The sequence below is a fragment of the Ammodytes marinus genome, assembly GCF_949987685.1.
Source record: "Ammodytes marinus genome assembly, chromosome: 12".
In the NCBI taxonomy this organism is placed as follows: Eukaryota; Metazoa; Chordata; class Actinopteri; order Uranoscopiformes; family Ammodytidae; genus Ammodytes; species Ammodytes marinus.
This window is the reverse complement of record NC_137216.1, coordinates 19,412,487-19,432,431: the sequence shown is the minus strand read 5'-3', so window position 1 is coordinate 19,432,431 and position 19,945 is coordinate 19,412,487. Positions and strand designations below refer to the sequence as shown.

The 19,945-nt window shown below is 42.6% G+C and overlaps 1 protein-coding gene across 3 annotated transcripts in view; it reads left to right on the top strand.

Annotated features, from left to right (window-relative positions):
- The first annotated feature begins 1,885 nt into the window (after positions 1-1,885).
- The window catches only part of gpm6bb (glycoprotein M6Bb), a 29,253-nt gene continuing 11,193 nt past the window's right edge, over positions 1,886-19,945 (top strand). For 2 of the 3 annotated variants that reach the window (XM_080038717.1, XM_080038719.1), the window contains exon 1: positions 15,716-15,902. In XM_080038717.1, the coding sequence (XP_079894843.1) occupies positions 15,854-15,902 (49 nt within the window). In that variant the 5' untranslated portion in view covers positions 15,716-15,853. Of the gene's footprint in view, positions 2,047-15,715; positions 15,903-19,945 lie in introns of those variants that run through there. The other variant, XM_080038718.1, reaches the window with a different exon arrangement.

Sequence of the window (19,945 nt, the reverse complement as noted above, 5' to 3'; positions counted from 1 at the left end):
CTCCATTCACATGCACACACACACACACACACACACACACACACACACACACACACACACACACACACACACACACACACACACACACACACACTGCACACTGGCATGCAGTATGTGTACACGGACAGAAATAAAGTTAAAAAGCACAGGACCCCAACTTTGGAGATGCAGATTTCTAATAGCAGTCTCATGTATTCTGTATACTGATTACTAGGCTATACATGGTTCAACACCCATCACATGGACAACTCATAGATTTAGATTCACAGATGAAAGGAACACAAATGGGAAGTTACTTAAATAGAAAACCTGACTTGCCAACAGCATGATTGTGACCTGGAAAGCAAACTAAATAGAATTAACAAAATATAAAAATGTGAGAAATTGTCTTTCTAACACTGAAGTTGACCAGTTAAATATTTGCCTTTAGGAGGCTTTTGTGTTTGTCATGTTGGGCAGATGCCCTGTTTGGCCATGAAACAAACCATTGAGAGCTGCCACTTGGCCACCAGTGAAAAGACTGGCTTGGATTAGGGGGTGCTCAGAACTCCTTGGATACCGGATACCAGCTCAGTGGCTCAATGGGGATTGGCATTGTTTCTGTAAAGGCCTCATCTTTGTGAGAGACTACAATTCATTGCAATAGATGCACAGATGTGATGTCAACCATTAGATATATAGGCCTATATATATATATATATTTCTTTTTAAACAGATACCTTGTGGGTATTGTCAGGGTTAAATTGTTTTTAAACAACAGACAGTGTTTTTCTAAAGATGTTAATTCATCCATGTATGACAGAAGTGGTGTACTGATTCATGCATGTTGGTCATGCAATGTACTTTTATATTGACATTGGGATTGGTAGAAAGGGAAGGGATGTATTGAGGACAGGGTGGGAACAGTGATCTGCATTGGCATTTACAGTCTTTCAACATATGATCATGTGGTAAAGTCAAGTGAATTCAAGTTAAGGGTCAGACTCCTTTGTCCATTCAGTCCAACTTCCTTCAACCCTTCAGAGGAAGCGGAGTGTTTTAGCCCCAGTTGGTTCTTCTCATTTGTTACAATTTCATTCAAGTCACAAAGCTAAACATCTGTTCCCCCCTCAGAAAAAAAAAATCCCCATGTATCTTTGAAAACCCCAGAAGGTCATTTAAGACTTTCCTCTGTTCTGAAAGTATTTGCATGAAGAAAAGAAATCCATCTGTTGCACAGCAAAAAGGGTTTTAATCAATTTGCATATGTCTGTGCTCAAATTGGAGGATTCGAAACAAACATATAAATATAATATATAAAATATTCTAAAAAAATATATATTAATAATTTGGGACACATATAACACATTTGTTATATGATGATTATTCTTTTTATGATTTTTCATGGTTCAAATAGAGTATTCAGTAAAAACAACCACAGAACAGCAGTAGGTGTTGCCCAACAACCCTGTCAATGGACATTTATTTTTCTTATAAATGATTAGCTCTGTATGTGACTGTAATGTGTTATAGTAACACATGAGCGCCACAACTCCTGACTCTGCGTTTATATGCTGGTCTCTGACCTGCGATAACAGCTCATCTGTCCTCTGATTAGCTGACCTGATAACACTTTATCCTCAAAATTGTGTGTTTGTGTAATGAACAATGGAACAGAGAAAAATCAGTTTGGTAGGCTAACATCTTGATTGAAATCAGTTAAATCGACCAACTTCATTATATCGCGTAATGATAATCCAGGGATATCATCTAATTTGGAATTTGTGCACCAGTGTGGCCAGTGAAATGTCCCGATAGGGGCTGAGGAGGTGAAAGGGGAGGAGGGGGGGTTGCCTAATCGTTGCTCCATCCTGCCCTCTGTAATCCCCCTCTTCGGTGACGTCACGCAGGCTTTCTCCAAAGGGACGCAGCGTTGAGTGCTCGAGCAGCCAGGCGGCCAGTGTGCATCCCAGGACGCAACATCAGTGTATAGTCGGGGCTCAACTCTACAGCCGATATCGCTCAACTTCGGACGCTTCGGGGAAAAACACTTACAAACAAAAATGGGTGAGTTTTTACCAACAGACAAGTGCAGCTAAAGCACGGATATAGACTTTTTTCTTTTAGTGTTTCGTGGTGACAAAGCGCTTCATAGAGTTGTGTTATTGTCACCCAAACTTTCGGGGTGCGCCGATTGTTTTTTCTTCTTCTTACCTAAACAGAAGTGGGTTTTAGCTTGCACTGCTGTTGCTGCAGAAATACACCGCTTACCTGACCTGGTTTCCACGAGAATCCTGCTGAAGCAACTTGAGGAAGGCGATTAGAGAGATTACGTCTATCAGGATTCCTCCGGTCAACTCTATGTCACTTTGCGGAGGTGTTAAATCCAGATCAACTTCCTGCCTCTCTATACTGTCTCTCTTGGGCCGTATAGTGTTGAGCGTTTGCGGATGAGCTGTTTGATTAAAACTTGTTTTCCATCTACCCCTTCTTGTCATTAGCCTATCTGTCCTTATTGATCAGCAATGATCGATCACGTTGCAGTGTTTGATAAGGTTGCTGTGGTGGTATTTCCAAACCCAAATTGCACAGTGTTTTGCAGATAAAGTGACTATGACGCATAGTTTCCTGGAAGAAAAAACACACCAAATAGGCAACAGGTTGTGTTAGTCAGATGTTCCTCAGCTGAAGCCCCTGCATGCTGTGTTTTATGCCTAGAATTGCTGAGAATGTCCCAATTTAAAACCAGTCCCAAGTGTTGGCCATCTGTGCTCCCAAATTTGGGAGATCCTTGGGAGGTGTGAGACGCTCATGGCATTCCTGTAGGTTTAGTAACTTTCTTGCTAACTTTAAGATTTCGAAACAATGATTTTTGATTTGGAACAGATGGGATATGGTATTCAGGCAAAAAAAAACTCAGTTCTCACTCATAACTAACTGTCACACCCTGGACTTGAAAAAAGATAGATGACACACAGTATGGATCCATTATATTTCATAATTTTAACATTATGGAGTTGGTTGAGTTTGGTGATGTGTTTTTCGGGGGGCAACATTCATCGGCTTGTGGTGGTTTGCCACAGTTGCAGCTGAGGCTAGGGGAAGAACGCTGTGTGCAAATGTGTATCAATGCTCATTAATTTGCTCTGAAACTCTCACAGAGGCATCTTTGTGCTCCTAATTTGGAGCTGCTCCTTTGTGCGACTTCAGTGGCTCTTAATGTAGAGAGAGAGAGAAGTACACTGAATTGCAAGTTTCAGAGCGGATACCCTCTGAACTAATTCCCCACAGACCCTCTTTCACTGTCTCATAGAGGATATTACTCTGCATGGCAATCAACCTTTGTGCATTGTCCACTTGCTAAGGCTCCCCATTCTATATTCAAAGATTCTCCATGGCCCTTTTCCGGAGAGGTTGTATATGGTCATGAGGAGATTAATTCAGATACTTGCTAGTTGCTGTTAAGGTCCCCCTTTTGTTGTGTCAGAGCTATGGATATCAAACCATTCTGCTGTGATTTTGCTGCATTTTGATGTGAAACAGCTTTGGAAGCAGAAAATGGATTAACTGTCACTGTGTGCATGAAACCGTTTCGGCCCAACATAAACAGGATGTCTCCAAGACCGATTGTGTTGGGTGCGCTGCAAAGTGAAGATGTCATTCAGAGGTTACGTAATTTATGTCTGATTTGATTTTACAGTGACCTCCACCCCGCAGAGGGGCCACTTGTTTTTCGGAGAGATAACTCCTCTGTCCTCGCAGTGAGCGCTTTAACAGAGCATTGGCCTGTGTGCGGGACGTGGGAGTGTAACTTGGCGTCAGTCCGCTGAGCACAATTCAGGGAGAGACAGCGATGCATTTTCCACAAAGATCTTGTTGGTTTCTTGGTGTTAGTCCTGTGACGATAACCCATCAAACAGTATTTGGTTGTGAAGAGAATCCTTGTGAATATACCATAGATAGTAAATAATAGGAATATACACAACACATAGAGATACATGTGGTTTCAGTTCCACTTGAGCATTTTATCATTGGGCCAAACATCTGAACAGAAAGAGTTGGTCTGAGCATAACAATTATCTTTCTTGCATATGATGATCATACTGATTTTAGCCAAAATAATAGCATGACATGACACTGCATAGGTAGCGTAACACTTCTCCTCACTGCGTCTCTCAGTTTCTTACAGTGTGGAAAATAAACCATCTCTTTTTTCCCAAAACTATTTAATTATGTGCTTAACATTTACAGCTGTCTTATGACAGGAGATTCCACTAATCAAAAATAGCAAATCATGGACACGACTATGAATGCAGTGCCTGTTTTTCTCAGAGCCAGATCCTGATCGCTTAAAGCAAAAAAAGAAGGGGGAAAGATTGTTTTTTTCCTCTTGGAAACTCATGAACCTTCGTGTTTTGTTTTCAGTGTGGTGGTCTGGTGAAAAAATTGCCATCAGATGCAAACCAGATCCAAAGGTTACATCATTGTTTTCGAGCAGCTCAAGAAAAGAGAGTTAATCACAGCGGACAGTTTTGAATGTGTCTTTAATTAAACATCTCGCTCTACTTTAACAGCTCAGCTGTTTCTCACTCATTGTGTCCCAGACGGTGCACGAGTAGAGGCCTGAACCTGGTGTCAAATGTTAACAATAGTCTCTTGAACATGGCAAAGACTTTCTTGATGAAAGCTTCTCACCGGTTCTGCTCCTCAGAGATCCACAAACAAAGCAGTTGGAAGCCTCTCCATCGTAATGATTTTTAAATGTGTCTGTGAAGTTTCTCTCAAGGTGTCTACGGTCTTGTATAGCCCTAAAACGCAGCACATTCCTCCTCCTCCATCTGAACTAGGATGTCTGGAAAGTGTCTGATTATTTAGCTCACACATCAGCAGAGATCACTGTCACGGACACACGCTGTGGACCACATGTGCTGTGACCCTGCATCCTGCACTCTGTGGAAAAGGGAAGACCCGTGGGTGCTAAGGCTGCGCCAGCGGAGGTTTGTCTGCACTCTCGGAATCAACAACCTGTCAACCGATGGCAGAGCAATAACAGAGAGTCAGATAATGTCCTCCATGCCCCCCCCCCAGCTTTCATTTGACTCATGGACATATTATCCTCAAAGGCAAACTGTGGGTCATGTGCCTCTGTTCCCAAGACAAGCAGAAGGAAACAAGAATGAGTCACTGCCGAGATGATCAGGAAAAGGTGCTGGGAGACAAATGAAACCTTGCTGTTTTGTGTTTGTTTGTTTGAAATGAAGCATTCTCTTGCTAACTCCAAAAAGTTGCCAACCATGCGATGTGTTGCATGTGTTAACCTTTCACGACGGATCCCACAATTTTTGGTTACCATCAATATTCCCTTAATTACCTTCCGTTCCGTCTTTGGTTTGCAATCCTTAATTACACTGAGGATCCCTCATAATGAGGTAGTTGCTGTGATAGTTACATGCTTTCTGGGCTTCTTTCCATTTGGCATAGGATGTGACCGAGCATCTTCGGCAATTATGCAGCAGATGAGGTTCATACAGCACTTTTTGTAAGCGTCCAGCTCCCAAAAAAAAGAGAGAGCCCTTTACTCCAGCTCAATCAAGACTTCATTCATCCCCTGCTTCTCTTCCTTCTCCACTCTCTTTCCTCTGATGTCTACCTAATCTCTGACTCTCTCATCCTTACTGCTTTCCTATGCCTTTCTAATTTAACTTTTTTGGATTTTGTCTCCAGCACTGCAGGTCTGCCAGGGCGGTCATGTTCATTTGTTGAGCCTAATAACTCCTCACACAACAAAGAGGGCCATTGAATATTGTGACATGAAATGATTGGAAGAGAAGTTCCTGAGTGGGGATGCTTATTCAAGCATGCGCCTTGGCCGTCACTTTTACCAAAAAGCCTATTCACTGTCGAAACAGAAGGGATGCGAGTTTAGTGTGTGTGGGAAACTGTGTGTGCGTGTGTGTGTGTGTGTTACAGAGCTGTCACATATGGTGGAAACAGGATGGCATTTGAATATCTGAAAATACCCAAGCCCATACCCCAGGCTTTCTGATATGCTGAATGCTGGTGTTGTATAAAATATGCCAACGATACAATATGGCCTTTATCTTATCCACAAGACTTCAGAAGAAAACCACGATTTCCTAGGTTAAACTGCTAAATACATGCATAATAAGGGCACGTTTTTTCTTCAATTTTACAATAAATGCTGGCGTCAGTACGTGCACATGGGGTGCAGAGGTGATATTTGCCAGTGGAGCAGCGATCTGTACCAGTGTTTTGTTCACAGTCAGATGATTGTTCCAGAAGGCCTCTGGGAAATAATAGATTGGGGGGAAAGCAATGAACGTCCACTTACTCATTGGACAGGCATTCAGCCCCGCTGCAGGATCTTTCTGCTATTTACAGTCAACCACATTACAGCACTCCCAATAAGCACACCGCACCAACAACACTGCACACCACTTTATTCAACCTCTCAATATCTCATGGGCATTGATTGAATAGTCAATAATGTTTTCCCAGAATGACCTATTTTCTGTTTGTGTTCTTGGTTGAGCAAGAGCAGCCACTGAACAGTATGATTGTTGTACTACACCAAACGATGCCTTGGCAGGGAGGCCTATGCTAGCCGGTGTCTCTTCTCTGTGATGGCAGGAATCTGGTCCACAGGATATGAGCCATGGGGTGACCCACAAGGGTCAAAAACTGAAACCAGATTCAGAAGTTTCATGTTTTATCGGTATCTTAAGCTACATGTTGGAAATGTGGGTGTCTTAGCCTATATTGTGCTCAGTTAGCCAAGTGCTGCTGGCCACTTGCTCTTCCTGAATGCCCTTTCAAAGATGGAGTGGTCAAAGATGCCATGATTGATATTTTTCACATTATTTATTAACTGTTTCTGGATAAAGAGCGCAAGTGCAAGTATTATTTCAAAAACGTCTATATAGATGATTATTTAAGAGTTTGGCGTGTCCACAGTTCAGGTATGAAAGTAGTTTGATGAAATAAGTAGAAGTAATAAGTTCTCCAGCTATTTTCCTTGTTATATCATCTGTGAGGAGTGAGAGCAGAATGCATTAGTCTGCTTTTCAACTGTGGGAGCCTGTAGGATTGAACTGTTGGCTGTGTTCCCACTGAGTGTATTCAACCCTCCACAGATAGGTCTTTGTCCTCTGCGCTTTTACGCAGCTGCTAAACAACCGTAAGACAAAAGCATCTGGGGTACCCCCGCACACCAATGAGAAATGTTCACCATATGAAGAGCCGTGCCAAACAGCCTGAGACCATTTGGATGCGGCCAAATGCAACGCTCGGGATGAATTAAAGTAGGAATTTAAATGAATAACCATGTAACCCCTTATGACTTTTTCTTTGCCGCAGGATTACGTGAGAAATCCCTCTTGAGATGTTCAGAGATGTTTCTCATGAAGATACATCTTGTGACGTCTTACTTCTTCAAAGCTTGTGTGTCTCAGATGTTGCAGTGAACGCACATGACTTCTCTTTGCTCATGTGGTCCTGTTGTGGTGCTGCCTGTGACAAAGTGAAAGCGTGAAACTGTAGCCAGAGGCCACTGCCCACACATTCTCTCTGTCTCTCTCTTTCGCCAGGAATCATTTTCCTGCCCAAGAGAAAGGTTTCCAAGGGAGAGTTTTGGTTGTCTGCTTATTGTCCTCCTGAGAAAAGGCTTGACAGGCAGGGAAGAGGCACCTTTGCCAAGCAGAGGAAAATCTGCTTGAGCTGAAGTTTAATATAGCGACAGCTGCAGGAAACCTAATAGCTGAGGGCTTGAGTTTGTGGAATTTCAATTTGACTAAATCGTTGAAGGCGGAATTCAACTCTGGATCCACACAACTGAGTCATTCAGCAACGTGTGATGGTTTTACCATTTTCAAAGGTTTTTTAAGGATTTGGTGTCATGTACTGTAGGTTTGCTCCGTGGAGGAAAGGAGAAAAATACCAGCTAACAGCAGCAGCTTGAGGGGAGAGGAAATCCCAGATGTTTCTGTCTGAAAAACAGCTTGATTCAGTAACCACACACAGACCAGAGGAGAGATTGGTTAGCACTGTGAATATCAGAGCTACACCACTGAGAGGTCTCATAAGTCATCTTAGCTTCTGACCTCGCCTCTATGGGAAAACAATACTGTAACAATAGCTTGGCCGCAGCTGAGAATGGAAAATAAATGTTGTGAAGGCACGAAGCATCTGGAATGTCCAGAGCAAAACGTGCAAGTGTGTGAAAGCTTATAGATGCAGGCATAATGATATTCTATGGATTGCCTGGTGTTTGTTGTTTCTGGGCAATAATATTTAATATTTATATATATTTATATACTACATGAGAAGATAATGTATCTGTATGTTTATTCGTTCCGATTTGGTAAATGCTCAAATGATACAAATACTTTTCAAGTTTCAGTTTTAAGGACCAAAGTGGTCTGAACATGTACACACAGAGGTCTTAAGGGGTGTATAAATAGAAGCACATGTTTTTTTTCTGTTCCATCAAGACACTGTTTGTAATGTATTGTCAGAGCAGCAGCTGGTTGTGAATCCTTTTCATTTGAATGATGGAGTGTGCACAGAATACATTCCGGAGAGTGTAAATGTTTAGACACTGATAATGATGTAGTGTCTGCATCACTGCGTCGGATGGTGCCATAAATGGGGTTTGCCTTGCACACAAAGTAGGTGTTTTTATAATGTCTAGTATGATGGACAAAGGGTCATTACAGCCTCTGCTGTTGGAAAACCGCCCATCAGAGCTTGAAGCTATAATGTATTGGAATGACCCACTCCGGCAGGGATCAGCCAGCGTAGAGTATACACCAAGCACAACACAGATTGGCTTCCATATTTTCCCTTTGTGTGTTCCCTTGTGTAACTGTAGTTGCTACAGCACAAAGCATTGTGGGAAAAGAGGGCGTCGTTAAGTTAATGAAAAAAATATCAGCTTGATTAACTCAAACAAGGAAAAAAAAGTCACAGGAACTCAAAATAATTAAGTAAAGTAGTCATTATTTCACAAAATCAAGTTTACAGTACTTAATCAGTATAATTACTTTCAACATTTGGGTTTACAGTGGTAGTGTTCATCGCTTAGCTTCCGCCATGACTCCCTGTCCTTCCAGGATCCAGCGTCAGGACGCAGGGCTTTAGGACAGAGAGGAGAGCCTGTCGGAACAATGGCGTTAAAGTGATCTCCGTGTCATCTGCTCTGTTGTCATAGCGCTGGCGGGGCCGGCCTGTTGAGTAGGACCGGCCAGGGCTAGAAGGAGGAGGTGTGTGCTTACTTCCAATAAGGGTTTGGGGTGGGGGAGAGGGGGGGGGGCAGTGCTTGAGGGTTTGCAAAGGGTAAAGTCTTGGGTCTTGGGTCAGGGGTGAGAGGTTGGCAGCATGAGGTGGAGGAGGACAATAAGGCCTGGCGGGAGCGGCACAGCTAAAGAAATCCCAGCAGCTGGGCTAGACACAGTGTGGGTGGGGGCTGTCCATGGGAAGCAACCCCAAGATTAGCTGGAGAGTCTCGTCTGATGTCTCCATGTCTGTGCGCTTCATTATGTCTCTATTGTGTGTGTGTGTGTGTGTGTGTGTGTGTGTGTGTGTGTGTGTGTGTGTGTGTGTGTGTGTGTGTGTGTGTGTGTGTGTGTGTGTGTGTGTGTGTGTGTGTGTGTGTGTGTGTGTGTGTGTGTGTGTGTGTGTGTGTGTGTGTGTGTGTGTGATCACATGCAACAAGTAGGAAAGTGAAAGACTGACTCCAGCCCTGTGTTATTATCATTGCAGCAGCTGGCGGAGTGTGAGAATGTTTGAGCAGTGTAAGAATGACACACACTGTCCCTTTATAAATAGAGACCCATACATTTGAAGTGCTTTAACATAACGGCAACAGGTTGTTTAGGTTTGATTTTAACCACTTTCTTGTGTTTCTTCTATTGGCAATATACTATTCATAATTCAACAACGTAAAGTAAAAACGGCAGTATTCCACGAGACAAATAACACACTAATTTCCTTATGGTTTCTAAATGACTGCTGTCCGGTCACTCAAGGCAACCGATTGTTCTTTGTGCCAAGCTAAATATAAAAATGCTGACGGTGACAGGTATTGCATCTACAGGATTAACAGCTCTAAGGGAAGTACCTGATGAGAGGCTGTCATACATTTCAAATGGCTTTCGGAAGGTTCTCAGTGACAAAATGGCCACAGGGTGGATGCAGTTTGCAGTTAATGTGCGCAGAGATAGATAGATAGATATAAAGAGGGTAGACATATTAAGGTGCTGTAAAGTGGCTATAATCAAAACTTTTTATTGACAATGAATCACACTGGTACCTTTTTGATGTGAAAGGTGTCACTCGTGGTGACGACCCCCAGAGAAAATGATCATCAGACATTGCAAGTACGCTTTAAAGCATCTTTCAGCAAAGAAAGATTTAATCACTTGCCCAGTAGAAAATGACACATTTTTTTCACATTTTCATAACTGTAACCTTGACCAGCTTCCCCTAAAAAAATCAATCACACGCAGTGTCTCCGGTGGCTTGTCTATTATACGGAAAAACTGCTGAATGATCGGTTTTGTGCCATTTTGGGAAATAAAAGTGTGTTTATAAACCACCTCGTTTTCCTGCAGACAACTATTCAGGGGTGGCTGGTTATTTTGATTATCTTCCAATACTTGGCAAAGAAGTACCACTATATTATCTACTGTGTATATACTGTATATAGATTGAAGAGACAATAGGTCATTATGTAGCATTATTCTAACTGGATAATGGAGAGGTGTTTGCTTGCAGTACCTCTTGGCTGGTTCATTGGCTCCATAATGTAAGCATGGCAAACCACAAAGACAGCTTAGCTTCCAGACCATAAGCATCAATAAAATATTTAGTGCACACTGAAAGAAAACAAACAGTTACGTAAGGACTTGAAGTTATTATTTAAAAAAAAAACAGTTTTGGCCTTTATAAATGCCATCTCTCTTTTACTTTCTTCCAGGTTTATGTTTCTGTTTTCTGGTAATCATTTTCTCTTTTGGTTCCAGACTGAAATGATGGAAGTATTTAGGTTAAAATATAGCATTGGTTTTCTGTCCGGGGCAAGCCATAGTGGCCGTCTCCAACACACTGTGTAAGCTATAGGAGGCCTAGATAATACGAAGCATCTGTGGCAAGGAGAGTGAAGTCATTTTTAGAGGAAAAACATGGCTGCGAGCTATCCCTAAATGAGCTTTACTCCATTTCCAGAACTAACACTGTTGTAACACAACCATGCAATTAGAGAAGTGCTGAGTAAGATACCCGGGGCATTGTTGGTCAAACGCCTGTAATTACACTGGAGAGAGAAATTCAGTGTGGAAATTGGACAATAGGGAAAATACGCCAAGACAGAAAGTATGTCTCTATTAGAAATATGTGAAATTGAATAGCAAAGTTGGATTTCTGCAATTGTGCTGGAAGAAGTTGAACAAGAAGAGTAGCGCGTTGGTCTGTGGGATAATATTTTGCACCACAAGCGGATACAGGGGCCGGTTATGAGATTACATTTTGAGGTTGGGGGATGGCAGGTCACAAGGACAAAGTCTTTGGTTCAAAAGGTCCCCAAATAAATATCTGAATTGGACCTGACTGGAATATTCCTCTAAGCCTTTATATGAATGTAGTCTAGTTGGCTTCATTAACTGCTGATAGACATACACAGTGGCTAAACAACGAATGAGGATTGGCTTATTTTCCTCTCATTTGTTAGTAAATCATTAACATACATTAGGCTATATAGTACTACAGCATGGAGTTAATGGGGGTTTTGAATCACACATAACCTCACACGCTTGCATGAAGTCTGATCATTTGCCTCAAGGGATGTCACTGTCGAGACCACAAGTCTGAAAATAAAATAAACCTTAGAAGGAAGTGAGTTTTCCAGAACCTCAGAGGTCACGTAGTATCAGTTTGGCGCTAGCAGTTTGAGGCTACATACTACTAGTTTACACACCCAAGTCTCCAACTGAATTATCAGCCACCACGTTACATTGTGGTTCATAGGTGCCAGGTTCTACTGCACCGTTGTTGGTACTTTTGTGTTTTAAACTGTCCATTGTGTGTGATATACTGTAGTACTTAAAGGTAGCACAAGAGAAACTTCCTAGTTACTCCTTCAAGATCAAGAATAAAGGTTAAAAAGACTATTGGCCAACAAATAAACAAATACCTTTTAACTTTAGTTCATGTCAAACCTTGAGTCTTCTAGAGTTTTCACTCTTTTTGAGTATTTCCTGCTGCTATGAGAGCAGTAATGCTGGAGATAAAGGGATTTTTCTTTCTTTAAAGATTTTTGACAGAACCAAAAGAAAGCAAAAGGCTCATTATAAAGTCAGCCCATTGTGGGTTTCCCTCTCACAATCCACATATTTTGCTGTAATGAATGAGGTCAGTTGGCTTATTCATTTTTTCCATTGCAGCCAGAGGACTCTGAGGGAATTGTAATACATCTCAAAGGTTCATGTTGGTCGAGTTGGTTTGCTCAATTGTTCCGTCGAAGTATAAGCTTTTCTACAAGCGTGAGTTTGCGCGTGTATGTAATGACTTTATAACAAATCACATGTTGTTCGGCAAAAAGTCATGTTGAATTTGTAATGCTTTTGTTATCCTGCAGACTCTGTGGGGAAAATGGGTCAGCAAACAAGTGGATAGATCTCTATAATGGGGTTGTAGTGCGGTGCTTTTGTAAACCCAATCAATGACTGGGATTCAGCAAGCCGCACATATACACAGATATAGAGCAGACTGACCTACAAAGATTTCCTGCATTTAATTCTAGGTAGGTAATGCCACCACAGTACATGGGAATGATATTCGCGGACTGCAAGTTTGTACAAGAATCTCTCCAGTGTTATATGCTTTTAATTATTGTCAAATACAAGAATGGGAATGTTACAGCTTTTTCCATGAGCAGCAAAATATTTAGGGATATTTACTCTTGCATCCTTTTCTTGGCTTCCTTCTGCTTTTCAACAGACTTTGGCCTTCACACTTCAGTCACAGCTCATATGGGCCACTCCAGATACCCATCTGGCTTCATGGGACCTCCTCTGCAATGTGTGGAGACCCTGCTTTCTCAGGCTGTTATTATACTGTGTGTGTGTGTGTGTGTGTGTGTGTGTGTGTGTGTGTGTGTGTGTGTGTGTGTGTGTGTGTGTGTGTGTGTGTGTGTGTGTGTGTGTGTGTGTGTGTGTGTGTGTGTGTGTGTGTGTGTGTGTGTGTGTGTGTGTGTGTGTGTGTGTGTGTGTGTGTGTGTGTGTGTGTGTGTGTGTGAGTGAGTGAGTGAGTGGTGCTTGGGCACGGACCTGCATCTATCCCCTGAGAACTCCTTCCTCAGTGTGAATGGAGCTGGGTGCAGGTCTTCACGGGTGAGTGAACATTGAGGAGCATTATGGGCCCCCAGTCTCACAGCGTGAGAGGTTGACCCACAATGAAGCCTCCTCCATTTGTATGAGCTTCATCACCATTCAGATGGTGTCCTCAAGTAGGGGAGTGGCGCTGTCTCAACGCCCGAGTTTAGCATGCAGCACTTTGGGATTTGCCTTCTAGGTTCACAAGATTATTCCCACCGAGCCACTCAGCCTGTCACAGTACTTTTGGCTTAAGCCGAGTCCAATCAGTCTTATGCTCTTTGTGTTTCTAACAATACTTTTCTTGGTTCATTCATCTGTAACCACTTTACATACGATTTTTATCATTAAATTGCCATTAAAGCTTCACCGATCCATATCTATTATGGAAATCAAATGGGGACATGCAATGTGAAAGGGGTGAACCCACAATGGATTGTCGGCCAACCTTGCAGCTTACACGACATTTAAGCATTCTTTTTAGCTCATCGTTATGATTAAGGGACAGGACATTAAGTATGTTGTTATGTTTTAAAGATCAACTCTGTTTCCAGTAGCAGGTTGCAAAAAAGCTCCAATAAACATAATATACACTACCATCATATACATGGTTGAACATTTAACTGCTAAAGTCCAGAACATTTTCCTCAAGAGTTGGTAGAGGCCAATTCTTGCAAAGCAAAGTGAATATTGGAATCGTCCAATGATCAAAAACACAACTTAAAATGAATGCTAATTTTGGATTTAGGTCTGCGCCATGATTTCCAAATATAGTTTCTGAAAAAATACAGCTAAATATGCTGCACAATCACTGACTCATTCATCAGCTGCTTGCACTGCATGTGCAGCATGACTATTGTCTCAGCTGATACCTTTGATTTGTCGTAATTTCCAGTCAAAGGCCTGTTTCAGTCTATAGCCTACTAGAAGTACATACATAGTCTCAAAACACAATAAACCAGGCCACATGTTTTGGATTTATTTTGACATGTGCACAATAGACTCGACACATGTAGTCCATACACTTTTAAAGGGCTGCAGATGGATCACGGATATGTTTTGATTTTGGCGTACTCTGTAACTTGGAACGGCCCCTGTGTGGTTAAGTGTGATACATTTAGTCTTGTCTATCAAGTGCACTTCTTTTGAAGTTTTGCTTAAGCTCCTTAGTACAATTTGAGGGGGAAATCACAAGAACGCCTCTATACCACCTACGTATATTTTCATTTATAAAGATTTCACATAACCATTGTTTTTTTCATATGGCCTGCAGTCTCTCTGTTCCACACTTCACAAGGATGTCAGCTCTCCTGGCGTTTAAAGGGGCTGACGGTGAAAAATCTCGAAGATTATAGTGCGGCATTTGTTATGGTGGGATCCCCACTAAGTTCACTTCCCTGACCCCAGAGGCTGCCCTCCCCTGCTGATACCCCTCCTCTCTCTACGGTCTGCTATCCGTGAGAAGACCCCACTCCAGCACTGCCCCCCCCCCCCCCCACACACACACACACACACACCGCTGAAAGGCCTTTCTCTCATTAGCATGCCCCTCGGGCTCCTCTGCCTGCTGTTGCCAAACAAACACAGCCAAGATCTTCTTCCCCATCTCTCTCTCTCTCTCTCTCTCTCTCGCTCTCTCTCTCTCGCTGTCTGTTTCTCCTGTCATCTCTCGAAACCCGTCTCTTGCTATATTTAACACTTTGTTTCTCACTGCATCCTCCTCTTAAAGCCTTCTCGTATTTCTCTCTCCATCTTTTTCTTTAAAGTCTTCATGTGTCTGTGCCATTGTCATTCTCTGGATGTTCCATTCCCACATGCGGTTTCCTGTGTTATTTGTATCAGCCCAGAGGACGCTCTGAGTGTCTCTTGTTTAGGAAGTATAAACGTTGCCCTTCTTTCCCGGTGTCCTCTTTAATTGTGAGTCAGAAGTCACCAGATGGAGGGAAGACAGCAGTCTGGGCTGTGCTAATGAACGCCGCAGGAGCCCAGGGTTAATGGTTCAAATCAGAACATGAAGGGCTAACCCCCCAACCACACCACAGCACCACAGCACCCCAACACACATTATGTATTCAGATGCAGTTTTCACCTTTGCAGTCAACTAAAAGTAGGGGTCCCTTCCCCACCCATACAACCCCCGTTCTGATATAAGAAAACCTTTTTTAGTTTTCTGTGGATTTGTGTGTAAGGAGGAGGACAAATTTGCCTGGAACGAAAATACGGAACTGTCAATTTTGCCCATGAAACTGAATTTGACATGATGTTTGACCGGGGGGGCGGGGGGCTATGCACGAGACCACTTTGATATAGAGTGGAGTGATTCCTTTTGTGAGGCAGGACAAGACGAAGAAGAGCGAACCGGGAGGACAGGGAGAGAGAGCAGCAGAGAGAGAGAGAGGGAGCGAGAGAGGAGAGAGTAAGTGGGGAGAAGGGAAGAGAGAATTTGCTGAAAGGAAGCATTTTTGTTGGATAGGAGAAAAACAACCATGGAAACTCCATCAGAAGAAAACCAAGACCAGAGGCAGGACAAAAGAGGTACCAATGAGCACTCACAAAGAGCCGGTTCAGTTCTTTTCACTGCTGTGTTTACTGGGGCTTAAACCTATACTCCAGCCTGCTTGGTTTCCCTGCACACAATAGTCTGGTAGATTTTGTTCAGCAGAGAGATCTTCTTAAATGTCAGTATAGCATCCTTGTTTCAGTGTTTGCACGCATGCAAAGTGTATTTGCTGATTGTATTTCACTGCCTGAGACAAAACTCTTGTCTCTGTAACCCTTCCAGTGTGCCTTTGTTTGCAGTGTTTTTGCTTGTTTTATGATCTAATCAGTTGAAGAACATGTGATATTTTCAGAAGATCCAAATTGCTGCTGGTCATCTTCGGGACAATGAGACTGCTTCAGAATCAACAGCATATCAATCAAACCTCAGGGCGCATTTGAGTTGATTCTTTTGAGGGGGACACCAGATGATTAATGAGTTGGACGAGGCGCTAGCGAGGAAAAGACAAATGAAACAGACATTACCAGTCTCACACAAATAGAGAGCCCCGAGGAGTGTGTACACACGAAGGCGAGAAAGAGAGTCATTAACTTGCTCACCCTCTCCTTGTAGGAATCAGCAGGAATTATTGATTTTTCCTATTGCTTTTTTTCCCCGAACGCCTTTTCCAAGTAAGATATTATACATTTAGCCAAACATTTGTCATTAAAGAATGTCAAATGATTGTGGTGTCTCTCCAGCTGCTAAGTCAGTATTTTTAAGACCTCAATTTTCCCTTAGTGCTATTTGATCATCTCTAAATGTGTATAACTTAAGAGTTATGTTCCAATATGAACTATTTGACTAATTATTACCCCTTATGAACATGTTGACAAAGTAATGCTAGACAAACAATTGCATATATACTGTATATTAAGCTGTAACCAAAGAGTATTATAGGACAGATGTTTTGTTTAAGTCCGACCTAAGGATAATAAATTTACAGTGCAAAGCATTGCCTTTTAGAAGTTGAAAACAAGTAATATGTGTATCAAAGACTCTGGGAGACAAGATGTGTGTGTAATTCTACCACTATGCTGCTGTGGATGATTTCTATAGCCAGTACTTCAACTGTTGGCAAGAGTACAGAGGGGAGGAGTACACACATTTACTATGATTTTACTAGGAACTCGGGGAAAAGGGGGTCATGAAAACAGTTTCCCAGTTTACTGGAACTTATTTTTTATTTATTGGATTTTCATCATTAGAGCGTGACCTATTATAATCTTATTGTTGAACTATAATCACAATGTTGTTTTTCAACAAAATTGAACAACCTTTCTGTTTTGTTTCTTGTCTGACAAAGCTTTGGCTGGGTTGGGGACCTGTGGGCCGTAAAGCCCATTGAGACACTATATAATATATTAGCCATTATTATAGTGTTTACTTGACTTGACTCTCCCATTATATACTTCCACAAAATCACACAACTCATGTTCACATATTTACTCCTCTGCAGCTGTATCCAAACAGAAAAATCCTATTCCATTACCACCTTCATTGCCTCTTATTGTCATTGAATATGTACAGTAGCCTACTACACTTCTCCTTCAACTCCTTTCACACTCAGCCATGCTGCAGTCAACAGCTATTAGGCGATGGAGAATAAGTTTCCGTTAAATAAGTAAACAGGGAGACCACTTTGGACAAAATGGCAGGCTCAGATCTCCCCCTGTCCCTGGAGAATGGCCATTATAGCCATTATGGCGTTTCTAAAGCATCGCCCCTCTCACAGCAGAGTGTGGAAAATGAGACTAGTTCCTCATAAATGGTGTTTTGGCAGCTCGTCCCAATGAAGCAACCAACAACAATACTTAGCTTTAGCCGTAAACAGAGACATCTGTTAGCAATGAAGCTGGTTGTTGGATTATAACTGGGTGGCGTTTAAGACTGAGTTGGACGTCAGTTTGTTGTTCAGGACCAAGTTGAGTTTGGCATGAAAGAGTCGCGATGCCTTCATCGCAAATTGTGCATGTGGGGTTTGTTTGTATATGATATACGGACCTTTAAATGTACATATTATTATGTGTTGCTTGAATGTGTTGCTCTAGCATGTGATTGTGTGTTTGCGTAGGTGTGGGTGCATCTTTGTTCGTGTCTTGTGTAGACATCAAATGCTGTTAAAATATCTACATTGATCACTTGATCACATCTGGTTGGTATTTCACTATGCAATCTATAAACGTAGACATGTTTTCCACTTTCTAATGAGGGCCCCAGCTGTTGGTAGGTTTCAGCTTTACGGTGTTGACAGGTTGCGTTCACGTGATGCCTGTTGTTGAAGGAAGGAGGCTGGTGATGAAGCAGAGCCAGCTGCAGTGGTTAGTGTTGTGATGTCTGAGCTCAAGCAAACTGTGATGATGCATGGCTGGACTTAACTGTTTGGCAGCACCTGGCGTAAACATTTGCTATTGGGTTCCCTGTTGATTCATATACCTATCAAGTGCAGTGCACACATAGTCTACGATAAGTTGAAGCTTCTCCAAGACAACATCTTCAAATTGTTTCATTGTCTTGTTTAGTTTGATCAACAGCCCAAAACCCCAAGATATTCAGTTGTTTGAACTTTGTTCGCAGTCTTCGAAACTTGTTTTATCACTGTGCTAGAGAGCCACGTCATACAATCACTGTAGCCTATATTCCTCGCTCTCCCATGAATGCTAGCGCCGACTTCAAGCACACAAACAACAATACTGCATCGCATTGTTACGCGTGAGCCAACATTGGCCTCCAAACACAACTGGTCCTGTGTATTTGTGCTGCTCAACGTTATTGCTAGGACGGCGATTATGTTTTTATTATGTCTCAAAGAGTAGTTTTCTTTTAGTTGGTCTGTTTGGTCATGATAATCCCACACGCAGGACCTGACGTAAGCGCTTTTTTTGGCTCTAAACAAGAAATGTTGGTGCAGAGAGTCAGTTATTTAGCTCAAACTGCCTTGGTGGAAAACGAGTATAAGGGAACCAGATGATATTCACATTTGTACTTGTGGATTTGTTCTGTGGCTTTTTACTGTTCCCTATAAATAAATGCAAAGAATAAACAACTGACCTAGGTGTAAACCTATAGGGCTCTTGGGGCCACTGGCTATATAGAAGGCAGCATTGTGGTTATTAGACACAAAGTTGTCCACCTAGTTTTGCTTACTCATTCTGCGAAGCTATGTGCTCTCTCTGTTTGTCTGCCTGTGGATCTGTTTGCCTGCTGCGACTCATGTCGGTCTTTATGAGCCGTCTCGTTCACACATTGGACGACTTGAGGTTGCTTTGACAAACAGGATCCTCCTGGAGTGTGAAGTGTCTGCTGTGGCCCATTGGGGCTGAGCTATTTGCAGTGCTGGAGGGGCTACACAGGATGGAGCTCAGCGGTGGGCTTGTCCCTGGGCTCGGGGCCTGTGGGCCCGGAAGAGCGGGACCGTGCTTCACTGCCATTCTGAATGGGCCCCTGAGAGCCACTGTGATAGACAGACTAGGGCTGCACACACTGGCTCTTTGTGTCAGGGCTTTTTCTTGGACTCGCTTTTGTATCTCGATTTTTATTTTTTTCTGTGTCCTCGTGATCCCGATGTGGCCAACCAAGCCTCTGCTGCAAGGCCCGATACTGTCATTACAAACAGTCCCTAACTTGTCTGAGTCCCTCTCTCTCTCTCTCTCCCCTGTTTTTCATTCTGTCTCTCATCCTCTCATTCATTGCACTGTTAGCGATGAGCTGGCGAGTGGAGAGGCTTGAAGTGGTTTGGAGGTCTGAGCTGGAGTATTAGTCAGGGACTTGGGAGCATGTGAAAGTCATCAGAAGGGAATAGGCGCAACGTGATTTTCATTTATGGTACTCTACTCAGAACAAGCAGCAGGATCCATTTAGTACAAGGTTGTTGTTTAGAGAATCACCGGCTCTTACTCCTATCCCCTGTGGAGGAGGATGGTTTGAGCTAAAGTGTAGCCTGCAATATCCTGTGCACTATGAAATCCCACACAGAACACTGAAAGAAAACAGTCTGTACTTTGCTGTGTTTTAGGTTGACTGATACTGGCTGTCTCTA